Source organism: Notothenia rossii (assembly GCF_949606895.1).
Source record: "Notothenia rossii genome assembly, chromosome: 3".
Lineage (NCBI taxonomy): Eukaryota > Metazoa > Chordata > Actinopteri > Perciformes > Nototheniidae > Notothenia > Notothenia rossii.
Window position 1 is genome coordinate 34185044 of NC_136901.1, and position 26507 is coordinate 34211550.

Sequence of the window (26507 nt, forward strand, 5' to 3'; positions counted from 1 at the left end):
ACTTTTTTTTTTTCATTCCAAAATGGAGAAATTTTCACAAAACCAAAGTTCCCCCAAGTATTCTGCTTCGTCTTATCCAGATATATGGATATTTAAAGTCCTTTTTGATGTTGTTAATCGTTTGTATAGTCATTACTCTGCATGTTGTATTTTTATTTTCTGCTAACGAGCTATGTCTATAACTGATATACTGCATCAGCTGCACTTTATTTAAAACGTGACCATTAAGTAATAAAATAAATACAAACATGCCAAGTCAACCCAAAGCACTAGCTACTGGTTGAACAGCATAATGAGTAATAAGTATCATTTTCACGTCTCGTTCCTTAAATAGGCTTTGACCTTTTCTCCACCGCAGGACTCTCACTGATAAGTCTGATTACTCAGTCTTTAATCGTGACATTACTTGACTTTAAGAAACATTTTCCCGGTAGTGGGGATGTGATGACTGCAGGCGTCCAGCTGTGCTGCTCCGGACAAAGTAGATGTGTCCAACAGTGTGATGATCACATGAATCACACGCCCTCCGCCTCTACACCTGCTGCTACATGATCAAAAATAGTGTCTTTCTTCCAGCAATTTGTCTTCACCTATGGTTAACAAGCAGTATAATTCCCCATGTTGTTTCCTCATAACCCTATAGGATTCATTCTTCATTATTTCATCTTTATAACAAGCTGGTGAGTCACACATTTCAACAAGAACTATTCCCATCGGAAGAGAGCAATTCAATACTTACAATTCACGTTATAGTTTCATGTTCAATTGTGAGTGCCTGATGAATCAGAGGACAAGAGGAGACTCTTTTTTATCCTTTTACTATTCTCAGTTTCTCAAATGATTACTAATAAAAATGACAATTGATGCATTTTATTCAAACCTTTTGGCTTAACATAAAGTGAGCAACTAGTGAGTTATGTTTGTGAAGAAAGCTGTGTTTATCATTTCTAGCTGTCAAGATGTTTGTGAAATGTAAAAACATAGCCTACATTTATTTGGTATGATGGATCAAATGAGGATTATTAGAATTGCACACCAATTTAGAAGACAATATTTTTTGCATGGGAATACATGAGTTTGCATGAATGATTTTTGAAATGTGTTGCTTATCAGTGAAGAAGCAACCATCACTGATGCTGGAGAGTTTGGTATTTCTTATGGGCACTGTTGACACTGGGATTAGCAAGCACTAATGTGGTTCAAGAAATGTTGAAAAAATATCCTTTAATTGAGTAAACATTGCAACGCAGTGTAGAAACACATGTAGTTGAGAAACCAAATGAAGATACTCATTTACAGTTAAAGCAGCCTATCTTAAATGTGTGAATAAAAAGCATGTATTTGAACCAAACTCCAAACTAACCAAAACATACAAATGAGCTTTTAAAATGAAATCATTATAATTATTTAGAAAACGGTAACATTTAGGGACTTTACTTTATAGATTAGCCCAGCATAATCTAAAAATAAGCATTATTTTGTGTAACTGTGGACTATCCCCACCTGCACCAATCACCGGACCTGGGGGGACAGAGCCTTCTCCGTCCCTGCCCCCTCCCTCTGAAACTCACTCCCACAACCCATCAGATACTGCACCGACCTCACCACCTTCAAAAAACTCACAAAAACTCACCTCTTCAATCTGGCTTTTCATGTGTGATTGTTTTTGTATTATTTGACTTTAACTTTAACTATATTTATTTGTTGTTCCTTTCTTCTCTTTTCTTTTTTCTTCACTATTATCTGTAAAGCGTCTTTGAGCACCTGTAAAAGCGCTAACAAATTAAATCTATTATTATTATTATTATTATTATTATTATTAGTTGTTCAGTGTATTACTGACGCTCTCTGTCCACTGGGTATCGCTGTTAGACATAATTTTAACTCAAAGCATTCCTTCATTCAACACATAAGTATCTATAAGTTGTTGATACTTCTCTTAATACATGCATGTGTGTATGTACAAGGAATACACGATGCATCGGCAAGTGGTGGCTTTATTTATGACCACAGCATGTACGTTGCATGCTGACTAACAACTGTTAGACGTCACCGGGTGGCGCACTAGCTATAGTGGCCTGCAAAGGACAAACTTAATCATATGCAAATGATCTATTCTACAGTATCCCTGGGAGTTTTTGCTCGTTAGATTTGCAGTTAATTAAGAGCTGTGTTTATGAAGACGAAGCCCGTGAAACCCGGAGGTGTGTGTGTGCTGGTTAGCTCCGCTTCGTTAGCTAGAGTCAGTCAAAACGGTGACATCTTCGAGATGTAAACACAGCTGACAGCTTTCAAATCGAGACATATATCTTTGAATGAACTCAGTTTACATTTGCTTTTTCAAAATGAAAGTATCTTTCCATATTTTTTGTGGGTAAGTTAACAAGTTGAAGATACACGCATGGTTTAAGTGTAAACCCGTAGCTAAAACGAATATGTATTTGTTTCAGTGTGGTGTTGCTGTTCGCCTCATCTTTCTGTGTCACCAGTCCAGTGCCGACAGGTAAGACCATTTTTGTGACTATGTGTGGTACATCTAAAATACCTATGTCAAAGACATAGTAAATATAAATAACATAGTTTGTATCACTCTCAGAGAGCTCCTGTCTGAAATGATACTGGATAATGAGGTTTACAATACAGTGTGCTTTTATTTTATTGCCTTCATTAAGATTACATTGTCTAATAAGAGCAAACATTGCTTTATAATTTGGCAATTTCACACATAATGCCAAATAGCAGTCAAAGGTATGTTCAAAGCAATGCATTGTCTACCACGAGTATGCATTTCATAACAAAAGTGTTTTCACGCTATGTAAAACTAAATAATATTAATTCATTTGAATATATTTGTATTTAAAGGCCCTCAAAAAGTCTATACAATAAGGTGACATTTTTGCCCCTATTGCATGCATTTTTTTGTCTACTAATGAATGCTTAGAGTTAGACTATGCAGAATCATACAACTCGAAAAAATATTCATATTAAATTAAACCCTTAAAAAATAATTTTGTATTGGAATTACTTGGGAACTGATGCCAGTGTTAATGTTTTCAGGAACATTTAAGACCAAATGTCTTGAACGTCACTTTTGGCTTTCTGTCAAGTCCAGCTTCCTTGGATCGAGGGTCCACTTTGACCTTGAAGGTAAGTTTCTTTATTTTCCTCAAGAATGTTTTTCCTAAATTGATGGTCAAAAATGTAATTTAGATAACAACAAAGTATATGTTGATGACCTTTAACTCTGGACCACCAGACCGGTATGGATTCCACTCTTTGTCTGACCATGAGGCCACACTGTGTGGTTACACTGTCCTGGCCAATGAGGTTGGAGACTTGGTGTTTCGTGCCTCCTTCCTGGCCTGTCATGTCCACAGCGAGGTAGTTTTTTTTTACTTTGTTAAGCTTTGATATATATCGCAGGGTTGCATTCCTCACATCACTGTATCTTTCTGCAGGGAGGCACAGACTATCACCTGCGTCTTTGGTTTGTGAACCTGCAGGAGGATGGGAAGGTTGCAGCGTATCCCTTCCAGCTCCACTGCTCTCTTCGGGGGCAGTGGAGCACCAGAGAGATCGTCTGTGAGGAGAACTACATGGAGGTGAACTAATAACCGGCCGATTTATGTAATCACATCCACAGATTTAGGTTTAATTCTGAATGTAAGCCTTTTAAAAACACGTGCTAGAGCTTATAGAAGATTAAAAAATTGTTGTGACCATATATCAACTCTCCTCTTGTCCTATCTAGGTGTCCATCCAGCAGCCTTTCCTGCCTATTACATCAAAAAATGAGAAGGTAATTAAATATGGTAAATCCTTGCACTCACAAGTTGATCAACAAGTAGGCGAAAAGTATGACACGCTTTTCATGAATGGCAGCCCCCTCCTTTGCATATAGAACTGTACGATGAAAACAACATGTCAAAGTTTGGGTGAATAAAATGAGGTTAAATTCTATGTAAATTAATAAAATAATTAATTCTATATAAGTCCTTCATAAGTAAATAGCAGAGACGTGTTTTTTTTTCATGATTCTGTATTTGTTGTAACAATCATTGACTAGAAATCCTACGATATATAGCACCAAAACGTTTCTTCATATTTGCAGGAAGAATATGTTTGAAATGTTATATTCCAATTTTGCTTCACAAATGACTTCATTAAGCATCTCTTTGTCTCTGAGCAGGGAGTTGATGAGGCAGACATGGCTTTGATGTTCCACTGTGATTCCCAGCCACCAGAGGAAGCAAGGTTCTTCTCCCTGAAAGAGGCTGCTGCTCTGGGCTACCACATCTCACTGCGAGGCGCCCACCTCAGCCTCCGCTGTCCCTACTCCTCCCCGCTCTCATACTTAGTCAAGGTACCCATTCATGGATATTGTTTACTCGAGATTAGGCATGCTTCGTTTTTATTTATCTGGTTGCTTTGTGTGGGTGTTTTTTCCCAGGAGAGAGGAGTGGATGTAGTGATTGTCAGAGCAACTATCCTGTACCGACTCCAGAGAAGCTTCCTAGCTCTTAACACCACTGTCGCCTGTGCTCTGAGTGAGTACGCTTTATCAAAATCAGGGTGTCCGCGGGGTCTTAAAAAGCATTAAAAGTTGATAAATCAATTTAGTGAAAATTAAGGCTATTAAAAAGTATTAAATGGCATTTTCCAAGGTATTTGAAGTTGTTTTCAATAAGTATATAAATTGTCCAAAGAGGTTGTATTCTACAGTCTGCCTGAATGTAATCATTGCGTAGGTGTGTAGTGTGATTCTGTGTAGTTTATTTATGGCATCCCGTTGGATTTGACGTCATCTGAACAGGACATCGCACGCTCACTGCTTGATAGCGCGCGTAGGTCCGTTTACGCCGGTTGTTAAACAACATCGTTATGCGGAAATACAAGTCTGCGTCCAAATGGTTGGAAGATAACGAGGAAGGACAATCAATACTGTATATAGTCAATGTGAGGTAAAGTGTGTCGCCAAGGTAACCGGTTAAAACTCCAAGTGGCGATGAGGTCTTAAAATGTTTGGAAAGGGTCTTAAAAAAGGTCTCAAAAGGTCTTACATTTGAGTTCAGGATTCCTGCATATACCCTGCAATATTACATTATTTTGAGTAAAATGTTTCCTTTGTCACCTTTCTCACACCCAGACGAGGCTTCAGCAGATGGCTCTGATCTGCTGTGGACTGTTCCTTACATCCTGACACCGTTAGTCCATGGTGAGTTCAGGTACAGAGGCATGAGGATCGGAGTGAACGGCCAGGATCTGAGTGAGTCTGGATATAAAGAGAGGGGATACAAAATCAGCCTGCAGGAGGGAAAAGTGGAGGTCAGGATTCCTCTAGCAGCCCCAGGTGGACACATGAAGGTATGCAATCAAATGTGTTGTGCAGAGAATTGTGTCTCCAATTCTTTGCTAAAGACAACTGTTTGCACATGTTTCTCAATTGTTTTTCTTGCTGTGAATCTCCCAGAGTGGTGTTGTGAGAGGGCAGTACAGCCAGTCCATGTCTGTGGATTTGTCCTTCATGAGTCAGTGGGAGGACGAGCGCTGGCCTCTGACACAGCATCGCTCCTTCAGGCTCCTTAAGACTCCTCTCATCCCTCAAATCCCAGTCTTCACCACCAGTAAGGGCGACTTTAAGCATGCTAACTTGTTTTAACTGGTTTTGTTATGTTATTTAATAGTAGAAGATATATATTGATTTGACAAAAGCAGTTATGGTTGCATTGCAAAGCTCCCCTTTACACTTCTCTTATTGTAGTTTAACGATGTGAACATTGCGCTATTAAAAACTACACAAAAATAGTTTTTTATTCTGGATTTCGAATGATAGTAAGAGAAATAATAACACATTTTTGGCCTTGGACGTCATTGTAATTTAAAACGTTTTTATTTTTGTATGCAGTTGGCATATTGTGATGTAAATTAATGGCAGACAAACGTTATTTTTGTTAACTTAAACGGAAATAATAATTAAAGTTTGTTACGTCTATTTATGATTTTAAAAAGTATTTAAAATATTCCACTCTCTCTGTACAGAATCTGTCCCATCCTTAGGATTGCTCTCCGTGACTTTAGGCCTCTATGCCCCTGATGTTTCCCTCCAGAAGGTTACATTAGATGGTGGAGGCGAGCTTCTAACCTGGACCCAAACTGAAACAGACGACCTCAGTGTGTCCAGGCTCTCCCACTCAAACGGGAGCCACTCCTACCAGCTTCGTTTCCCATTGTCACACCCGAAGATAATCCCAGAGGTGAGATTTAACAACACTGAGCCAGTTTTACTATGTGTAGAAGCGGAAAAATATAACCCTGCTGTGTAATCCCAGTACATAGGTGGTGGCTACAAGACATACAGCCTCTCTTTCACTTTTACCTTTAACATCTTACCCAATGGAAAGCAGTTTTACCATCGAGCCACTATAGAGCATAGTGTTGAATACACAGGTGAGTTATTGATACATCACCATTGCTCCCGACCAGTTTTAAATCAATATGCTGATGATACCCTATCTATCAGCTCCAACTTCCCCCAAGCTGGAGGGAAAGTGCACAGAGAGAGGCCTGCTGGTGCTGCTGTACCACAGGGCCCAGGCGGACCTGCATTGGGAGCTTTTCCTCGGAGCTCACAAACTTGACTGGGACCTGGTGGAGATGGGTGGGTTTGTGATGGAGGCGGACGAGGACTACTTTACTGTTGAGATCCCCCGCTACAGCCCAGGGATGAACTACGTGGTGATAAATCAAAGTTCATATTGACCTGATGTGTTTTTAACAATTACTTTAGGTTTTAGATATGCAGTTGGTGGTTAGCATGCCTCCAGTTTTGAGAAACATCAGGAGCAATGTACTGCTTGTATTTAAGCCACCAAAAAGAATGGCCAAATTGAAAATATCTAAATCAGTTTAAGTATACATTATATTTAGAATATTTTCTCGGCTTTACCACTTTTACCTAGCAGCTCTTTCCAGGGAGGAATTAAAGGCGATATATCTGTCTATGCTTTCGCTAAAAAGCTCCAGACAAAAAGTGTATTTTGTATTATTTTTTTGCGTTTACAGTGTATTTGACTTTAAAAGATTCCTTCTTTGGTTTGCTTATTTTTTCCCCATGCAGGAGCTGACATTGCAGGGTCTTGTCTCTGGAGTGGAAGTGTCTGTTGTGGACGCTGACTCTCTGAAAGCAGAGGACACTCTTGTCCTTAAATGTACATTTCCTGTTCAGGAACTACTAGGTAAACTTCACAAGCTCAAACTGAAGCATATTTTCCTTTAGTTTCTATTAGTGTCCTCACTCAGACTGGTTATCTGGCAGTATGTTTGCCAGAAGGGAGGATGGTAGCAGTCGTCGACACCACCCACACTATCCCGCCCACTCATCCCAACCGGACCACCCTATTGGACCCCAGCTGTATTCCCATGGAGACGGACAGCACCAGAGCGTTGTTCAGCTTCAGCCTGGACTCCTGTGGGACGACTGTCACTGTGGGAGAATTTAATTGATACAAATTCACACTCAAAATATGTTTTCTGGCATGTTTCTGATCTTATCCAATTTTTCCCCAGACTGAGGGAAATGTCCTTGTTTATGAAAATCAGATCAGTTACACTCAAGAGTTTCTGCCTCCAGATGATCCTCTCATACACAGAGATTCTCCATACAGGTGGGAAACATACAAACTCAATCAAGCAGTGTTTAAACCGGATAATAATGTTTACTTTGTCTGTTTTAGGTTGACAATTCAGTGTCGCTACCCAGCAAACCATACTACAACGCTACCCATTAAACCATACTACATACTACGACATGCTATCCAGCAACCTTTAAATAATTCTCTGGATCTTTCACCTGTGCACATCAGACGCACTCGCAGGGAAGCTGCAAACACAGGTGTGTGTGTGTGTGACTTCAGATTGTATTTGAGAAAAAAATGTCGATCTGTGACTCAAAATTCATATTAATAATGTAAATGTGTGATTTATATATTCACTCCAATCAGGCTGAAGAAAATGGAGTTTGGAGGGACTGCAAGACCGTCTTGGTGGTGAAACTTTATTTATACTGTGTCTATACTACTGTTGAAACTGTGCTAAATACTCTACACACCCATAACTCAAAATACTTTGAATTAAAACTGAAATATGGAGATTAATAAAGTGGAATGATATAATGTACTATCATTTAAAATTGTGTAATTCTCCCCTTTTCCTGACTTTCAGTGTGGATCACATGGACGCGTGTCTCCATTCCGCTGATACTGATGCTCTGCAAATGGGTTGCTGCATTTTTGTCCTGTAAATCAAATAAATAAATGTATGTTGCATTTTATTAATTAATTCTTTCTTGTTTATCCTGACAAGATATTTACAAAATAAATGAAAGGTTATTGTTTTATTTTGTAAAATAATTCAGTATCAACTATTTGGTGCTTTAAAAAAAAAAACTTTACCTAAATACCAGGTCAAATCATCATGTGTCTATGTGGTTGAAACACATATAAACTCAAACATGATGAGTTTATCTTTAATGGTGTGACATTTTCCTGTCATAGCAGGTTGAAATATTCACTTAATTTCTGCAAACAATTTCGGCTTGCATTTTAAGAGCCTTGGTAATAAAACTACTTCATTCAAATGCTTACTCACTTCATCTCATTGAAAGGAGCCATTAGTGTCACCTGTGCTTGAGCGCTAGCTTGATTGCTAATGAGCAGCACCTGTGGCTGTAACACCTGACTGCCTCTGATTGGTTGGTGAATAAACAGGCCTATAAAAGCTGGTCCAGCAGACAGCATGTCATATTGCTAGTTTGATCAGGAAATACACCAAGCAAGTGTAACCTTTGAGCTTGTGTTGAAGCAGGTGTAGTTTGCTAGCATCTAAGCTAGCTTTAGACACTGCCAACACATCAGTTGCTATGGCTATTGACTTTTGCCTTGGGTAAGTTGGTTTTCTGAACATTTTCAAGCTGTTTGTGGAAAATAGTTCACCTTTTTTATTTGTGGATATTCTATGCCTTTGTGTTACAGGGTGACCTTGCTCCTCTCTATGTGGGCAGCTGCAAAATGCGATATTCCCAATGGTAAGAGATTAAATGTTTGCTTATAGTCACTCTAAACTGTGGACTAGTTTGACAGCTTTTAATTGTTTCTGCAGAAGCTATAAATATGGAGTGTCACGATCGCTTCTTCGTGATAGCTGTTGATCTCGCCTTCACTGGGAATAAACCCCACTTTGAGGCCTTTGGTAAGCCCTGCACAGCTTTGTCAAAATTGCCACCCCTTTTTTAAAATGTACCATCTGATCAAAAGACAACTAGTGTGGCCTGAAAATGACAATTTCACTAATGCAGCCACTTGTAGGGTTGAATAACTAATGTGATTGTCGTTCCAGATGAGAGCGGTGTGTACGCCATCACTAGGCACAGTGCAGCACAGTGTGGCTACAGTATCGGTGTTCTCCCTCTGCTTGGACATGTGGAGCTCCGAGCCTCTTACTTTAGCTGTCACACTGAAAACAAGGTTGGTATAATTGGCATTTTAACAGTATTTGTTCGTGTTGTGTGGCAACCCCTTCATTCTGCTCTATATTTCAGGATGACGAAGTCTTCACGTTCAACTTCAACCTGGTTGTTGCAAATGAAGGAAAGATTGTCAGTTATCCCTTGAGCAAGACCTGTTCTCTATCTCTCCCCTGGTCTCCCAGAGAGGTTACCTGTGAGGTCAATTACATGGAGGTAAGCATGGTTACATTGTCTGGTATTTTGGGAATTGTTTTAAATCTGAACTAATCTTTTTTTCTCTGTAGGTGTCAGTGAATAGTGAGGTCACCTGTCCATCTGAGACAAAGAAAGAAGACTGGAATGCTGCTCTAAAATCAGTACGTTTAAACTTTCACAACGTTTTATATTCCTATAGCTTCAATGAGCACAACCATGAAATATTTATCTTCCAGGCTTATACCTCAGCAACTTCAGACTGGCAGGTTATGTTGCACGGCGGTGAGGAGCAGGGGATGCCAATGAACCTTTCTGAAGCGCATAAGCGAGGCTATTCGTTTGACTTGACGGACAGCAGGCTGGTTTTACGTGCCCAGTATGGACAACCTGAATCATTCAGCACTGAGGTAAATGTACAAGATATTGTCAATGACTTTGTAGTTTCATAGTTCAATACCTGTCTTGTAAAGCGGAGCCCAAAACCAGTTTTGACTTTGAGTTTCTGTCTCCAGGTGAATGGTGTTCCAGTAGAGGCGGTCCATGCCACTCTGTTCTCCAGACAGCGCTGGGTTGTCCTCATGGTGGACCTCGTGGCTGCCTGCTCAATGCGTCAGTATTACAATATTTAAGGGCGAAGCTTATATTTTGTTGCTGTTGACGGTACGACACCCAAAGCTTTAATTCTGTAATGTCCACAGATAAAGGATCATATAATGACAGCGGCTACATGATGTGGGACACTCCTGAGGCGCTGCATCCGCTGATGACTAGTCAACATGAGGCGCAGGTCAAAATTGGAGTAAACGGTGAACTTGTGGAGGAGCCAGTTGCAGATGAGAGGGGCTACATTGTGGAGAAGCAAAATGCCATTATCCAGATCAGCATCCCCTATAATGCTGAAGGAGCAATCAGAAAGGTCAGGATGCACTGATATAAGATTTGTGGTCTAGAAGCACACTTGGCTGAATGCGCTTTTGTATTTGCAGAGCTTGGTGTCTGGCGACCTCTTCGAATTCTATATCTTTGATCTGTACTTGGAGCAAATGTTGTTCGGTGAAGACCAGATGGACACCAGACTTCGTGCTCACAGGACACTGGTTACGCCCCTGCTGCCACGCTCTCTCTTCAGTGAAAACAGTAAGTCTATTGACAAACTCATCGTCCATTTGATGCAACAATAATCTGATTTACATTTTAATTTCAGGAACAGTTCCTGAGGAGCGTGTGTTCACGGTGTACCTCGGAGACGTGCCTGAAGACGTAGAGTTGGCGGCTGTTCATTTGAATGGACAAAAATGTAAAGCTCCGTTTACGAATGAAAGTAGCCTCACCATCACAAAAGTTATTCAGCCCAACAACAATCATGGCTACACTCTGAATGTGTCGATGTTTGACCCTGTTATCAGGCAGAAGGTAAAGGTCCTGAAATACTTTGTCCATATTCATGGAAACTTCACCCTGCTTTGGTAAAACGTGTATGTTCTTTTTCCTAGTTCTCCAAAGAAGATGCAGCCATGCAGCACACTCTAGAAATCAACTACACTTTGATGGTTCTGCCTGAAAATGAGCCTTTTTATCACCTGGCATCAGTCATGGCATTTACTGACGTCTGTAAGTTGCCTACCATATTTTTTGCCTTGGTTAAACTTACTTGTGCATATAGCAACCGTTGTCTTCTATACTTGTCCTGTGTTCAACAGCGCCACCAGTCTTTGATGCTGTCTGCACGGAGTCTGGCATCAGCTTCAAGCTGGACCACCGGCCTTTTGACTACCTGTGGGAGATCACTATCGACTCAGACCTGCTGACATCTGAGCTGGCAGACCAGCACGGCTACATCATGAGCAACGATAGCAACAGTCTGCTGCTTGAAGTGCCCCTTCTCAGTCAAGGCTACCAGTATGAGGTACGATGAGACGGATCGGCATTAAACACTCTTTAATGTGCTGTTTTGTAAATTGAGTTTAATGACTAATCTGTTTTTCATAGGGCTTTAATTTGAAGGAAGTCATTGGTACGTTCAAGATTCTCATTCGGGATCCTGAAACATCTGAAGTTCAAAGCTCAGCTATCAAGACTTGTTCGTTCACGACTACAGAACTCATTAGTAAGAAGACTTTTTTTTCTCTTTGCCATTAGCTCCAGTGGGATGTTCATATATTTGAAATTTGCAATAATCCATACTTTCGTCAGTGTGTTCGACTGATGGGAGGATGACTGTGGTGGCTGACTTGGCTCTGGCCATCCCAAATGGAGGCAATCCTGCTAGAACCAACCTGAGAGACAAATATTGTGGCCCCAAAGAGACGGACAGCAGCAGGGCTCTGTTCTCTTTCTCTCTCAACAGCTGTGGATCCACAGTCAAGGTACCACTGCTTCCTAATGCTCCTGTTATACTCATTCCAAAGAAATAACATTTAGATCCTGTTATAGTTCTGTGCCTTCGCTCAATTCTTATGCTTTGTTTCTCCAGCTCGGCAAGGAGTATGTGACGTATGAAAATGAGATTTTCTACAGCAAGAAGCTACGTGCTCTGAAAAATCCAGCAGATCCTAGCAATGATATTGACAGGTGTATATTTAACCCAAACTCTTGGCCATTTAGCCTTTTTTTTTTATCAACTTATTAATCCAATGTTTGTCTTGCAGGGTGACGATACAGTGTACATATCCTCTGTCTGGACTGGTCCGTCTCTTCTCAGAATACAAGTTTGAGTCTGATAAAGCCGGTTTTGGTCGCATTGTTCATTCTGCACACTCTATTAAAGGTAAGTGGTTGACCTGAATAAACGTCCTTATATTTCTCAAAGAAATTCTGACAATCTGTTTGGTCTTTAGGTCTACCGAGTCCCACTATGGAGCCCACTACAGTGTTTCAAACTCCAGTGTACACTACCAGATTCTCCAGAAGACCTGTGTCAATGAGACCTGGGTACCAGCCTCCTGCTACATACATCAAAGTATCCAGATTTCTGAAGAATCTTTCCAAGAAAGGTACATTTAGTTGAAATGGTTGTGAAAATTAAATTACTTTTTTAATCCTTAATGAATTCTCTTTTGCAGGAGCCAAAGGACAATTGCAAATTAAATTGAATCCATTTATTTCTTTGTAACTACATGTGTTTTTTTAAAATGTGAAGCTTAATAAATTTGTCTTTAAAATTCTTGACTTCTCAATGAGACTTGTCAAACAAATGCAACATGAAAGTACCAATGTATGCAATGGTTGTTTAGCTCAAAGAGCAGTTCATAACAACCTAAAGGTGTTCCACCCTCCCTGTTTAAGAGCATGATTTCTGAGCTGCAAGGTTGAATGAGGGTTTGAGATTCAAATGTATTGGAAGAGTGCGAGGGAAAGCTGACTTTAGTTTTTCTGTGGCAATTACAGTACTTAGACAATTCTGACCTAAAATCCATATTACATATCCATTACGAACATTCCAGAATCAAAAGCCCTGGATAAACAGCGAGGTGCGTGGCAAGCTGAAAGTGTGCACTATCACGCACAGAGCTTGAGATTTGGAGTACAGGAAATCTAGGTAAGAACTCCGGAGAGCTATCTGCAGTACAAAGACAAGGTGAAATCTGACTTCAAAGGCTGTAACACCCAGAACATGTGGGTGGGTCTAAGAACAATGACGGACTACAAAGGAGCAGCAGGGGGTGCTGCGGGAGTGCCTGCATGAGCATCTCTCCCAGATGAGCTGAACAGTTTTGCATGATTTCAGAGCAGCCAGGCTGGGGGTGCAGAGAAGGATCAGGAGCCCTGCCCTTTTGTTTGAAACGGGGCAGATGTGTGTAAATCCTTTTTTTTAAAAGGGTTAACCCACACAAGGCTCCTGGTCGTGTTCTCAGGGTATGTGCAGTTAAGCTGGCAGAAGTGTTCACAGACATCTTCAACAGGTCCCTGCTGCAGTCTGTAGTCCCCACATGCTTCAAACACTCCAACATCGTTCCTGTCCCCAAAAAGACAAATCCCCAGCTTCAACGACTACCGCCCAGTAGCACTCACCTCCATCATAATGAAGTGCTTTGAGCGGTTAGTCAAAACCTTCATCACCTCCTGACTCTCTGGACCCCCAGCAGTATGGACAACCTACAGAGCAAACGGGTCCACAGACGACGCCATAGCCCTCACCATCCACACTGCCCTCTCACACCTGGACCAGAGGAACGCATATGTGAGAATGCTGTTCATTGATTACAGTTCAGCCTTCCAAACCATTGTGCCCTCCAAGCTGGTCATCAAGCTCAGAGACCTCGGGCTCAACAGCGCCCTCTGTGACTGGATCCTGAACTTCCTGACGGGCAGACCCCAGGCAGTGCGGGTGGGAAACATCACATCCTCCACCCTGATCCTCAACACAGGAGCCCCTCAAGGCTGCATGCTCAGCCCTCTCCTCTACTCCCTGTTTACACACGACTCCAACACCATCGTGAAGTTTGCTCACGACACGACCGTCATCGGCCAGATCACAGACGGCGACGAGACGGCGCACAGAGAGGAGGTTGAAAACCTGACATCTTGGTGCCAGGATAACAACCTCCATCTCAACGTCAGCAAAACCAAGGAGCTGATTGTGGATTACAGGATGCAGCAGGGAGAGGGACACGCCCCCATCGCCAGTCAGTGTATTTGACACTGAGGCTTTTAATGGCAAATGAAAAACGGGCAGTTTATGGTCACTTAGTAAGATGCATTTTTGAAAAATGCATTGAGAAACTCAAACATTGTAAGTTGAAATGTTTAGTGAACGGGGAAATGCATTTGTTTTGGTCTTGCCCATTTTCCAACACACTGGAGTTAATTGTCACACTTTATCTACCATTACTTTGGATTTACTTGACTGTTTGTTTAAATGTCGTTTTTTGCACATTCATTCAGGAATATATACGAGCAAACAACTTAAAGCTTTCACTTTAATATGAACCTTTTCTAATGTTCGGTTTCTTTTTTTATTAGACTACACAAGTGTGAACTGCTTGTAGGATAACTGTTTAGCGGTAGCATACAAATATTCTAATTGGGATACTTTGAAAGTGGCCTTAAACAGAATTGATAAGATTCCATGTGACCTGTGCATTTGAAGTGAGAAAACACATTCACAAAACATTTTGGCATTAATGCCTTGTAGTCTAAAAGTGAATTTAAGCTAGTCTGAAATATTAGTCTTTCAAGGTAGTTTATAGCCTATTTAAAGTTCATTCTATGACCTAACATTTTTACAAGTCATGTACAATTGAAAAACGTTCTGTCAGAAGCACAAGTTTACTGTGAAGGGCATTCAGTTATCCAATGATGGACATTATCCTTGTATAGTTGCATCTAAACATTCAACAAGTCTTTGTTCCTGACACTTGTTCTAACATTCAATGTTTTTTTGTTGTCTTTACGCTCAAACCAGAAGAAATAAAAGGATGCTATATTCATGGTTCCACCTCTTCATGCATGGTACCAGATATTTGTGTGGCTTATGGAATAGGACAAGGCTTTGAAATCACCCTTTTTTTTTTCAAACTGCTTAGATGCCTCTAAAATGTTCACCTGGCTTTTATGTACCATCTAAATCAGGGATGGGCAACTTTGATGGTGGTGGGGGCCACATCATTGATGTACTGGCCATCAGGGGGCCGCAGATTCACTTGGAACACACACAAAAATGCCATGTGTTGTATGTAATTATTAACAAATATACTAAGTCTGACATCTTCATTGAGATTTTACAATCAAAGGGAACATCCCCAAACATATAATCTCACTAAACAAATATCAGTTCACAGAAATGTTATTTCATTTTTACAAGTGGTATGTTTGTATTGAACAGGTTATTAAACAGTGGAATAAAATATTTTAAACTATTGGAAAGCACAGAAAATGTGTGTGTATTGAGATTAACCATTAAGATGACATACACTTGAAGTCATGAACACTAACCCAGACATTAGTTGTCTAACTTGAACCTAAAACACTTGTAGCCAGTCTCTGCATTCCCCTTATTCCACAATAAGGGGAATGTCAACACAGATACCTTTGTTCCTCAGCACCACTCCCCCTCCCTCCCGCTGAAATTATGAATGAAAAGCGTAGTAATCATAGATAACATGGCAGGGTCCGTGACAGTTTGTTTTCATCTGATTTCAAATAAACAAAGTCTTGGTTTTAAGAATATTAAACTTGTTTCGCCAAATTCAGATGATAAATACAACTTTTAAGCTTGTAAAGGCATAATTACAAGAGGCAACTTAACGTCACAGCAGGCATAACAACAGCCGGTGTTTCTTGTGAGGGTTTCCCCGGGAAACAAACACAATACACACAAATGCGTCACAGATTGTTTCGCAGTATTTGAAATCATGTACGCAGCTCATGACGTAATTAGGAGTCGAGTGGACGGTATCAGTACTACAAGTAAAAAAAAAATATATATATATATATATATTTCTTTAATTAATTATGTTGTTTATAAATTAATCTGAGGGCCGCAAAAAGAGCAGGTGGGGGCCTCATGCGGCCCGTGGGCCGCCATTTGCCCACACCTGATCTAAATGAAGCTAAAGTGTAGGTTCAGTCAGGAAGACTGGCTTTACCTTCATTATGCTGCATTTAATTAGCTCATTATGGGTGTCCACTCTTAACCAATTACCACAATGTCCAGCATCCAAACTTTAAATGTGGCATTAATGCTGTGTCACCTCCACAGGGCCGATAATGCATGTCTCCCTTACAGGCGCGGCGCCAGGGGGGAGCTAGGGGGTGCTGAAGCACCCCCCAGGATTGCCAAAGCACCCCCTAAGCACCCCAAAGAAACATGTTTTTTTTCGATTTTTTAAATTTAAAAAAAATTAAATTAGAAAACTTATTGATTACATCAATGCAAATGTGAGACAAACAAATGTTTGACCAAAAACATAAAGCCAACACAGGTGATTAGGCCATGGCCAGCACCCATTAGATTTTTGACCTACCCATAGGCTAAATTACTTTGTGACACTTTAGTGACTTCCTGTTAGCCGGAGCGCCAAATTATTTGCGAACAGCAAAGTGACAAATGGATCGTTTTTTAGTCCTTAAACGTCCACGTGTGGACACTCAATCAAAACCACCTGAAAGCGAGAGGGATTCTGCACATAATAGGCCTCGTGAGTACAAGTAGCTTACTTCTGTCTCTCTGTGTTTCATTCAAGCTCTGCTCTGTGTGTGTGTGTGGCACGAGCCATTTTGTGTGCGTGCGCGAGCACCGGTGGGTCTCTGGAGATCGTTGTGGTTAGCATCTGGTGCTAGCTAGCCAAGCTAACGGATATAAGGAGCTTTTTCAACAACAAAGTGGAGGGAGAACTCTCTCCTGTCAGACTGAGAGTCTCAAATAACCTCAGCTCAGGTGAAGTAAAGGACTCAGTGTTTAGATAGTTAACTTTCGTCTAGTTATCTCAGTGGGTCTCAAACGTTTTGTTTCAAAAGGGGAGTGATTTTTTAAATATCTATAAAGAAATAGTAAATCTGTTTACAGTTCTGTTTCATATGTAGGTTGAGAGATGTATCCATAGATTTCGTCATTTTGCTCTCAAAGTGCACCAGATTGATGCTTTTAACTTCAATATTAAAAAAAAATCTTCGGGAGCATTTCAAAATGCAAGATGGGGGGGGGGGGGGGGGGTTGCTAGTGGATCGCCGGAGCTGTTAGAACTACAATATGGGCATGTTAATCTTAATCTAAGTGTGTGGGCAGGAAAGGAGTGAGCAGAGAGTAGAGTAGTTGTCGATTTTTGTTCTGTTTTCTGTGACTATCTGCCTCACCCTGTCAGACTTTCAGTTGCACTAAAGAGACGTGTTACCATGGAAACCAATGGCTCAGCTGAATTAAAGTCCGAGTGGAAACAGTTGTGTGTAAATCTGATTTTGTGAGAAATCGGGAGAAATGCGGGAGAAATATGACCCCGGGAGGAAACCGGGAGAGGGCAATGAAATCGGGAGTCTCCAGCGAAAATCGGGAGGGTTGACAAGTATGAGTTGCAGTAGAAAAGTCAATTGTAGCGCTGGTGCATTAATGGGAAACCCTTAAAGTTTGAGCACCCTCTATGAAACGTCAAGCCACCCCACAGCACCCCCTAGAGAAAATCTCTGGCGCCGCCACTGCTCCCTTAAGACATATGATACCAGTTCTTTAACCAAAAAAAGAAAGTGTACAATTATCTGAAAATTAAAAATCTAGGGAAACATTGCTTTCCGAATGTTTTGATCAGCTACTTGGAAAGAAAGAGTTTCTTTGCCATATGCAGCATTGATTGTGGTCGCAAATAAGACATCACTTTTTATACGTATTGATATTTACAGTAACAATACATTATCCCTAGGGAAATGATCGAAAAAATTCCTATCCAGGAAAAGTTCAGCCCATATCCAATGTGATGCTAAATTGCGATGGAATAGTTGATCGCTCGAACGAGTAGCTTGTAAGCTAACGGAGAATGTTACATTTTTGACGATTTATATGCCACAAATTACTCACAATTACACATTGCTCTTATGAATCTGGACATATTTCAAATTGCCTTCCATTAGCCCCGCCCCACAAAAAACTCGGCAATTGTTCAAATGTGTTTTTCATGCATTTTAAGCACATTTTTGCAAACTCCTCCTAGGGAAATGTTCGGAAAAATTCCAATCCAGGACAAGTTAAGCGCATATCCGATGTTATGCTACATCGGGAAGGAATAGTCCTTCGCTCAAACGGGGAGCTTGTAGGCTAACGGAGAATGTACCATTTTTGACCAATTATATGTCAGATAAGCTACTGAGACCTGCCTGTCTGCCACATCAACTAGTCTCTCACACACACACCACCCTTTGCTGGCGGCATATTCATTACGACACCTATACACTCCCTAACCCTACTGTTTATTTGTAGATATCTCCTAAAGCCTAAATAAAGTGTGAAATGTTGGCCTGTTACATATTGAGCGATATTATACACACTGTTCTGCTTTCTGCACTGACCTCAGCAGCTGTTCTCACTGTAAACATCACCTCACAATGAAAGCAGTTGTATAAAAAATAGCCTAACATCCAGGGGAGATGTGATTAGAGTAAACAAACGCACCGGAGGAAAGCTTCCATTTCAGCCAATAACTGACAGTGGCTCTGTGTTCAAACCTGTTTGATCAGTGCTACACTTGTTCAACTGCTCAGGTATATTTATGGTTTTCATAAATACTCACATATATTGTACCCCTGCTACTCTTCAAATTGGACCCCCTTCAAGCATAATACATTTTAATAACGCAGCAATCAAATCAAAATTATTTATATAGCCCAATATCAAAACACATTTGTCTCAGTGGGCTTTGAAAGCTCCGTCTCCAGATCTGTTTTTCCGGAATCTGGGAATTACTAAAGACCTGCAATCTTGGAGCGTAATGCCAGGCTAGAGGGGATTTAAAGATCTTTAAGGTATGATGGTGCCTTTCCATTTAGTGTTTTGTAGGTTAGAAGAAAAGCTTTGATTCTGGACTTTACTGGGAGCCAGTGTAGAGTTGCTCAAATTGGAGTGACTTGGTATTCAATAAATACAATCCAGATATTAAACTCAGGTAATCCTACACACTTTTAACACAAGGGTTGATTTATAAATTAGTAAAATGTATCCTCTGCTAAGCAATTCAAATAAAATGCCAAGAATTAAATCTGAAGCAAAAATTAAATATTCATACTTACAGTTCACCTGATGAACAAAAGACATTTACTGACATGTCATTTTCTACCTGTTTTCGACATACTATACAATGTAAAAATATGCAACAAAAAAAGTCATAGTATGTTGAAAATATTAGAAAAAAGACAAGGTCATATAGGTATGACATAGTATGTCAAAACAATTTCGAAATAAGCATTGTATACTATGTAACAAATGAAAACAAACGTCGAAATAAGGCTTATTATAGTATGTCGAAATAAGGCCGGAAACGACAATATAAGTGTAAAAAAACGACATGACGAAAATATGAGAACTACCAAGTATAGTATGTTGCATTTTGCAAAAAAAAGTCAGTGTTTCATGTCGAAATAAGGCGTACTTATGATCTTTCAAAAATAATTTGTTTAGGAGGTGTTAACAGATATGCGACAAAGACAGCATTTTTAAGAAAACAGCTTTATTAAATTCCAAAATGACCAATTTAAAAATTATACTTCCTTCAAATATGGGCCGCATTAAGTTTTTTTCTGCAAGGATTGTCGAATTCCTGTGAACAGAAAGCATTATAATTGTGAGATACTACACTTAAAATGGGAGATTTTTATTTATATATATATATATACACACACACACAGGACTGTCTCAGAAAATTAGAATATTGTGATAAAGTTCTTTATTTTCTGTAATGCAATTAAAAACAAAAATGTCATACATTCTGGATTCATTACAAATCAACTGAAATATTGCAAGCCTTTTATTATTTTAATATTGCTGATTATGGCATACAGCTTAAGAAAACTCAAAAATCCTATCTCAAAAAATTAGAATAGTTCCTCAGACCAAGTAAAAAAAAAGATTTATAACAGCAAAACACAATCAAACATTTGAAAATGTCCATTAATGCACTCAGTACTTGGTTGGGAATCCTTTTGCACGGATTACTGCATCAATGCGGCGTGGCATGGAGGCAATCAGCCTGTGGCATTGCTGAGGTGTTATGGATGCCCAGGATGCTTCAATAGCGGCCTTTAGCTCATTAGCATTGTTGGGTCTGGTGTCTTTCAGCTTCTTCTTCACAATACCCCACATATTCTCTATGGGGTTCAGGTCAGGGGAATTTGCAGGCCAATCGAGGACAGTAATGCCATGGTCAGTACACCAGTTACTGGTGGTTTTGGCACTGTGGGCAGGTGCCAGATCATGCTGGAAAATGAATTCCTCATCTCCATAGAGCTTTTCAGCAGACGGAAGCCTGTAGTGCTCTAAAATCTCTTGGTACACAGCTGCATTTACTCTGGGCTTGATGAAACACAGTGGACCAACACCAGCAGCTGACATGGCTCCCCAAACCATCGCTGACTGTGGGAACTTCACACTGGATTTCAAGCAACTTGGATTTTGCTCCTCTCCAGCCTTTCTCCAGACTCTGGCGCCTTGACTTCCAAATGAAATACAAAACTTGCTTTCGTCTGAAAAGAGGACTTTGGACCACTGTGCAACTGTCCAGTGCTTCTTTTCCTTAGCCCAAGTCAGACGCCTCTTCCGTTGTCTTGAGTTCAGAAGTGGCTTGACCATGGGAATACGGCTATTGTAGCCCATTTCCCGGACACGTCTGTGAACAGTGACTTTTGATACCTGGACTCCAGCTTCAGTCCACTGTCTTTGAAGCTCCCCCAAATTCTGGAAGCGACTCTTCTTCACAATGCTGTTAAGGCTGCGGTCATCTCTCTTGGTTGTGCAGCGTTTCCTGCCACATTTCCCCCTTCCAACAGACTTTTTGTGGATGTGCTTTGAAACTGCACTCTGTGAACAGCTTGCTCTTTGAGAAATTTCTTTTTGTGTCTTACCCTCCTGATGGAGGGTGTCAATGACGGTCCTCTGGACAGCAGTCAGATCAGCAGTCTTCCCCATACTTGTGATTTAGTTTACTGAACCAAGCTGAGTGTTTTTCAAGGCTCAGGAAACCCTTGCAGGTGTTTCGAGTTAATTAGACGATTCAAGTGATTCGTTGAACACCCTACTAGTATACTTTTTCATGATATTCTAATATTTAGAGATAGGATATTTGAGTTTTCTTAAGCTGTATGCCATAATCAGCAATATTAAAATAATAAAAGGCTTGCAATATTTCAGTTGATTTGTAATGAATCCAGAATGTATGACATTTTTGTTTTTTTAATTGCATTACAGAAAATAAAGAACTTTATCACAATATTCTAATTTTCTGAGACAGTCCTGTATATGGGTTAAAGCTCTCACCTTTATTCATAGCGTTGGCCAGATATCGAAACCTAGCGTTGGCCGGATATCGAAAACTATCCACTCGGATATAGCGAGCAGGAGGGTGGAGGGCAGGCTTGTATGATACTGTAGCTCGTCTTGTGGCAGCAAGCGTGGTTGTAAGAGCTGAAGTGGGCTGGATTGTGGGGGGCTGGATTGTGGGGGGCTGGATTGTGGGACTCTGCAGACCTAGCATTCAAAAAGAGAAATGCTTAAAATTGAATATGGGGAGTAATACCTGTTCACCTTGAGAAAGTGAACAAACTACTTTACCTGCTGCAGGATGTGTGGTATGGAGGAGGCTGCCGATTCCAGCTGTATCAGACTCAAATCTGTGCACTGAGAAGAGTCGATGGAGACCAGAGAGAGGATAGGTACACTGCATTGTCACCCTGCAAGAAAAGGCACATCCACCCACACATCAGATAGCAATTTCTGCCTTTAAAACAAATCAACAGAATAAAAAAAAAAGGGAGACTTACCTTTCCTTAGCATTATCGGAAACTACCTTGCTAGGTCTGAGGAACTTCTCGCTATAGAAAATCTCATTTTGGTAGGTCACATTTTCACTGTTGAGCTGTAGGCAAAAGATGTAAACGGTGAAACCTTTAGTTTACCACATTCAGACATTCCTTTTGTTGCCAGTGTCAAAGATAAAAAATATAGCAGCGGTACCTTGACTGTGGAGCCACAGGTGTTGAGAGAGAAAGAGAACAGAGCCCTGCTGCCGTCTGTCTCTTTGGGGCCACAGTATTTGTCTCTCAAGTTGGTTCTAGCAGGAATGCCGCCATTTGGGATGGCCAGAGCCAAGTCAGCCACCACAGTCATCCTCCCATCAGTCGAACACACTGTAGAGAAGACCATCGAGTTATCCTCAATTCAGCTAAATCTTACAGATCTTAAAATAAAAAAGACGCATGTTCTTACTAATGAGTTCTGTAGTAGAGAACGGACAAGTCTTCATAGTCGATCCCTGGACCTCTGATGTTTCAAGATCCCACATGATGATTTCAAAAGTGCCAAAGAATCCCTTCAAGGATACGTTCTATAAAAACATATGCAGTTTAGTCATTGATCAATACAGCGGTCAAATAAAGAGCATTTGCTGCCACTCAGTCTCATCTCACCTTGTACTCGTAGCCGTGAGAGAAGAGCGGCACCTCGAGCAGCAGACTGTTGCTATCGTTGCTCATGATGTAGCCGTGCTGGTCTGCCAGCTCTGATGTCAGCAGGTCTGAGTCGATAGTGATCTCCCACAGGTAGTCAAAAGGCCGGTGGTCCAGTTTGAAGCTGATGCCAGACTCCGTACAGACAGCATCAAATTGCGGAGGAGCTGTTACAAGAAAATGGGTTAATCTGCTAGCCGCCATTACAAAAAGAGGATTAAAAAAACAAACTTTTAACGGTATGGACTTACAGACATCTGTGACCAATGCTACAACAGATTCCATGTGGTAATAAAGGTCCTTTTCAGGCAAAACCATCAGTGTGTAGTTGATGTTGAGTATATAATGAAGAACGGCATCTGTTTTAGAGAACTAGGAGACATAATACAATTCATTATGACTGAGCTCATGTCAAGCTGCAAAACTTGAGTCATCCCTTAAAAAAAACACCTTACCTGTTGCAGGACGACAGGGTCTTCAAAAGGCACCTTCAGTTTGTAGCCATGAGTGTTGTTGAGATAAACAACTTTTGTGATATTGAAACTGCTTATGCTTAAGGGCACTGTAAATTCTTGTCCATTCAAATGAACAGCAGCCAACTGTACATCTTCAGGGACGTCTCCGAGGTACACCGTGAACATGTTTTCTTCAAGAACAGTTTGGTTTTTAGCGAAGATGGGGCTTGGCAGCAGGGGAGTGGCCAAAGTCCTGAGGAAGCGGATCCTGGTTTCGACACGATCCTCATCCACCAGGATTTGTTCCAAGTAGAGATGATAGACATAAAACTTGTAGAGATAGTCATCCACAGCACTCTGAAGAAAATACATATCGTTTGTTAAGAAAAGTACAAATGTTGTTCGGATCCAGTTAGTAAGAGTTCAATGTTTTCTCTTTTGAGTATCTGTAATATCTAACATTAAAAAGAGGAACCTCTGAGAACTATGAGTTTCATTTAGAGACCATGAACATATCTGCTTACTTTAATTTAGCATACAAACCCCAGTATGCATCTATGCTCTTAGGTTTTTGATTTCTGACCTTCCTGTATCGTCCTTCAGCATTTTCGGGAATGCAGATCTGGATTGTGTTGTTCTGCTTCCCCACAATGTAGCCCCTCTCCTCTGCAACTGGCTGCGCAACAAGTTCACCCTCGAGACCAACGTTGACTTGTTGGCAATCTAGATTTGGGTACAGCATCTCAGGAGTCTCCCACATCATGTAGCCGCTTTCATGATACAAGCCTTCATCTGTTAAGAGTACATCAGATTCATAGCTTTACTTTTCCAGCAAGTGGAAAATAATCCACTGCATACATTTTTTTTCAAGAATGTGTTTAAATACTGACCCATGGAGCAAGCAGCCACAAGGTCAACCATGAGGACAACCCAGCTTTGTCTGGAGTATATAGTTGCATGTACTGCTTCTACTGGAACACCATTGACCTGGAGAGAGCTACATTAGAAACTCTTAAACTCAGATTTACAAAATAGGCATTATTAACCAATGGTTTACCTCAGTGCTGAATGAATCGGGTTGTCCATACGGAGCACGAAATACCAGCCTTCCTTCAGTCAAGAGAAACACATATCCCTGCTTACGAGCGTCTGAGATGTTGATTGGCGGCAACTGCTCGAAATCTGTCTGAAACATCACCTGCCAGTCTGAAGTGGTGGACCTATGAGCCTGGAAAGAGATTTTAAAGGTCCCCTATTATACCGTTTCACATCAATATATTATAGGTCTCTGAATCTGTGTCTTTTACTTTAGATGAAAATAAGGAGCCCCTCCCCACACCCCTCTGAGAGATAATTGGTTAAAAAGAACACAATGGTGCTCTAGGTAGACCCTCCAGAAAAACGCAATTCTGCGAACGCAACATTTACCGCATAATCAGCAAAATGGCGCAGATTTTTAAAAGGCCGCATATTTAGCAAAAGGCCGCATAATCCCCGCATTTTTCCACACAAAGTTGAGAAAAAAATAAAAGTTAACTCGTCTTGACGTGAAGTAGTGATGATGATGACGCAACGTCATCAGCTCGCACATCACAGAAGGTAAACAACACCGTAGAGTGAATGTGTGGAACTCACACGAGAGAGAAAACACCAAGATGAACAAATCTGATCCATCTCATTTACCGATGAACATTTCTGCTAAAGACCGGGCAAAGCAGTACCCCGATGTCTTTCACGAAAGTGGGGGGAAACTATTCTGCACCCCGTGCAACTGTGTGTTGGAGCATACGTCTTAGAGTAAATCGACGGTGACGACCCACTTTGATTCATTCAAAAATGCTTTCTGCATCAGTATCTATTTACACAGAGGGGACACATGTTTATGTATAAAAGACATGACAAAATTGATTTTGCATATTAGGGAAAAAAAAAAGGGAATTCTCCACAGAAAGAAATTAAACTTACAGGTTTGAGAGAATTCCAGTCATCCTTTGTTCCAGAGGGACAGGTGACTTCACTCCTCACAGACACCTGGAAAGAAGTCATGATTAGTCACCATCTGAAATACTCCATAAGATATACAACCTCAGCTGTAAACCAGCATACCTCCATGTAGTTGGTCTCACAGGTAACCTCTCTGGGAGACCAGGGGAGAGATGGAGAACAGGTCTTGTCTTGCAAGGGATAAGTCACCTCCTTTCCTTCTTGTGTCACATTTAGGTTAAAGTTAAATGTGAACATTTCATCATCCTAAAAATCAAGCAGAAAATTACAGGATGCCTAGCCTGCACAGTAAAATACATTTTCAATGCAATTTGTACACACTTTGTTCTGAGTTTGACAGCTGAAGTAAGAGGCCCGGAGCTCCACATGGCCTGGTAGAGGGTGAACATTGATACTGTAGCCACACTGTGCCGCATACTGCTGAGTGATGGCGTACGCACCGGTCTCATCTGGAAGAAAAATAAAAAAGGATCTCAATATTAACTACTCCCAACATCCTGAAAGTACAGGTATACTGGTAAACAACTACCAGTGAATAATAAACTATTAAGGTCATGTTTTCCTAAAAAGGTAAAATGATGGTTCAATCAATTCAAGATGCTTGATGAACGTGCACTGCTCATGTGGAAGAAGTTCCTAAAATATTCTGTGTTGGCCTAGCATGATACATTTTTCCAGAACTTACCAACTGCCTCAAAGTGAGGTTCGTCCCCAGTGAAAGAGAGGTCGACAGCTATCATGAAGTAACGATCATGACACTCCATACGAAGCACTCCTATGTGCACAAACAAGTTTAGGTCAACATATGAACAATATTAAATACATGTCAATCGGTTGTTATTTTACTTACCATCTGGAATGCCAGCAGTCTCTGCTCTTGACCACAGAGACAGAAGTAAAGCGACACTGAAACAAGAGCAGAATGTCTCTGAATATAAAAAAAACAAAGACAAAATGAGTGGTCCAGGCCTATATTTGACCATAAAAACAACTTACCCAATGCAAAGCCCAAAAGCCATAGCCATAGCCACTGATGTGTCGGCAGTGTCTAAAGCTAGCTTAGCTGCTAGCAAACTACACTTGCTAACCAACACAAGCTTAAGTGTAACACTTGCTTGTTATATCCTGGCCAAACTAGCTCTTTCTTCTACTGCCTGCAACAACAGCTTTTATATTCTTTTTTCACCCATGAG

At 40.7% G+C, this 26507-nt stretch overlaps 3 protein-coding genes across 5 annotated transcripts; 2 read left to right on the forward strand and 1 right to left on the reverse strand.

Annotated features, from left to right (window-relative positions):
- Window positions 1-2081: 2081 nt before the first annotated feature.
- On the forward strand, window positions 2082-8329 carry LOC307032231 (uncharacterized protein). Of its 3 annotated transcripts, none has more exons than XM_079670075.1 (19): window positions 2082-2374; window positions 2451-2503; window positions 3058-3147; window positions 3257-3381; window positions 3459-3602; window positions 3752-3799; window positions 4238-4363; window positions 4451-4547; window positions 5147-5364; window positions 5471-5624; window positions 6040-6254; window positions 6330-6447; window positions 6521-6735; window positions 7118-7235; window positions 7316-7485; window positions 7567-7664; window positions 7734-7891; window positions 8001-8045; window positions 8221-8329. In XM_079670075.1, exons 1-18 carry the CDS (start codon window positions 2316-2318, stop codon window positions 8003-8005), a joined length of 2211 nt encoding a protein of 736 aa, XP_079526201.1. In that variant the 5' UTR covers window positions 2082-2315; the 3' UTR covers window positions 8006-8045; window positions 8221-8329. The 3 variants fall into 3 exon arrangements, with proteins under 3 accessions (XP_079526201.1, XP_079526200.1, XP_079526202.1); XM_079670074.1 differs by having other exon boundaries at window positions 2083-2374; window positions 4190-4363; XM_079670076.1 differs by lacking the exons at window positions 6330-6447; window positions 6521-6735 and having other exon boundaries at window positions 2084-2374; window positions 4190-4363.
- Window positions 8330-8785: 456 nt separating this feature from the next.
- Window positions 8786-12882, forward strand: LOC307032230 (uncharacterized protein). Its single transcript, XM_079670073.1, has 19 exons — window positions 8786-8940; window positions 9030-9082; window positions 9157-9246; window positions 9394-9521; window positions 9596-9736; window positions 9808-9879; window positions 9955-10125; window positions 10231-10327; window positions 10417-10634; window positions 10705-10855; window positions 10923-11131; window positions 11212-11329; window positions 11419-11624; window positions 11708-11825; window positions 11912-12084; window positions 12192-12289; window positions 12367-12485; window positions 12556-12711; window positions 12781-12882. Exons 1-19 carry the CDS (start codon window positions 8918-8920, stop codon window positions 12828-12830), a joined length of 2391 nt encoding a protein of 796 aa, XP_079526199.1. The 5' UTR covers window positions 8786-8917; the 3' UTR covers window positions 12831-12882.
- Window positions 12883-19849: 6967 nt separating this feature from the next.
- On the reverse strand, window positions 19850-26491 carry LOC307033334 (uncharacterized protein). Its single transcript, XM_079671767.1, has 18 exons — window positions 26311-26491; window positions 26165-26220; window positions 26000-26089; window positions 25636-25763; window positions 25417-25560; window positions 25276-25341; window positions 24368-24538; window positions 24201-24297; window positions 23894-24102; window positions 23311-23667; window positions 23107-23227; window positions 22817-23022; window positions 22617-22734; window positions 22365-22537; window positions 22172-22266; window positions 21963-22081; window positions 21669-21878; window positions 19850-19956 (listed from the first exon to the last, which is right to left on the reverse strand). The coding sequence occupies exons 1-18, from the start codon at window positions 26337-26339 to the stop codon at window positions 19925-19927; spliced, it is 2421 nt and encodes an 806-aa protein (XP_079527893.1). The 5' UTR covers window positions 26340-26491; the 3' UTR covers window positions 19850-19924.
- Between the last annotated feature and the right edge of the window lie 16 nt (window positions 26492-26507).

Bases quoted from the DNA above. Each gene is read 5' to 3' on its own strand.
- LOC307032231 (XM_079670074.1), top strand. From the start codon at position 2,316: ATGAACTCAGTTTACATTTGCTTTTTCAAAATGAAAGTATCTTTCCAT. The intron at 3,148-3,256 runs GTAAGTTTCTTT...CTGGACCACCAG, and splicing joins GGTCCACTTTGACCTTGAAG to ACCGGTATGGATTCCACTCT. The intron at 5,365-5,470 runs GTATGCAATCAA...TGAATCTCCCAG, and splicing joins CCCCAGGTGGACACATGAAG to AGTGGTGTTGTGAGAGGGCA.
- LOC307032230 (XM_079670073.1), top strand. From the start codon at position 8,918: ATGGCTATTGACTTTTGCCTTGG. The intron at 9,737-9,807 runs GTAAGCATGGTT...TTTTCTCTGTAG, and splicing joins GTGAGGTCAATTACATGGAG to GTGTCAGTGAATAGTGAGGT. The intron at 10,328-10,416 runs GTCAGTATTACA...TAATGTCCACAG, and splicing joins CGTGGCTGCCTGCTCAATGC to ATAAAGGATCATATAATGAC.
- LOC307033334 (XM_079671767.1), bottom strand. From the start codon at position 26,339: ATGGCTATGGCTTTTGGGCTTTGCATTGG. The intron at 24,298-24,367 runs GTAAACCATTGG...AGCTCTCTCCAG, and splicing joins CCGATTCATTCAGCACTGAG to GTCAATGGTGTTCCAGTAGA. The intron at 19,957-21,668 runs GTGAGAGCTTTA...TTCTGTTCACAG, and splicing joins GGCCAACGCTATGAATAAAG to GAATTCGACAATCCTTGCAG.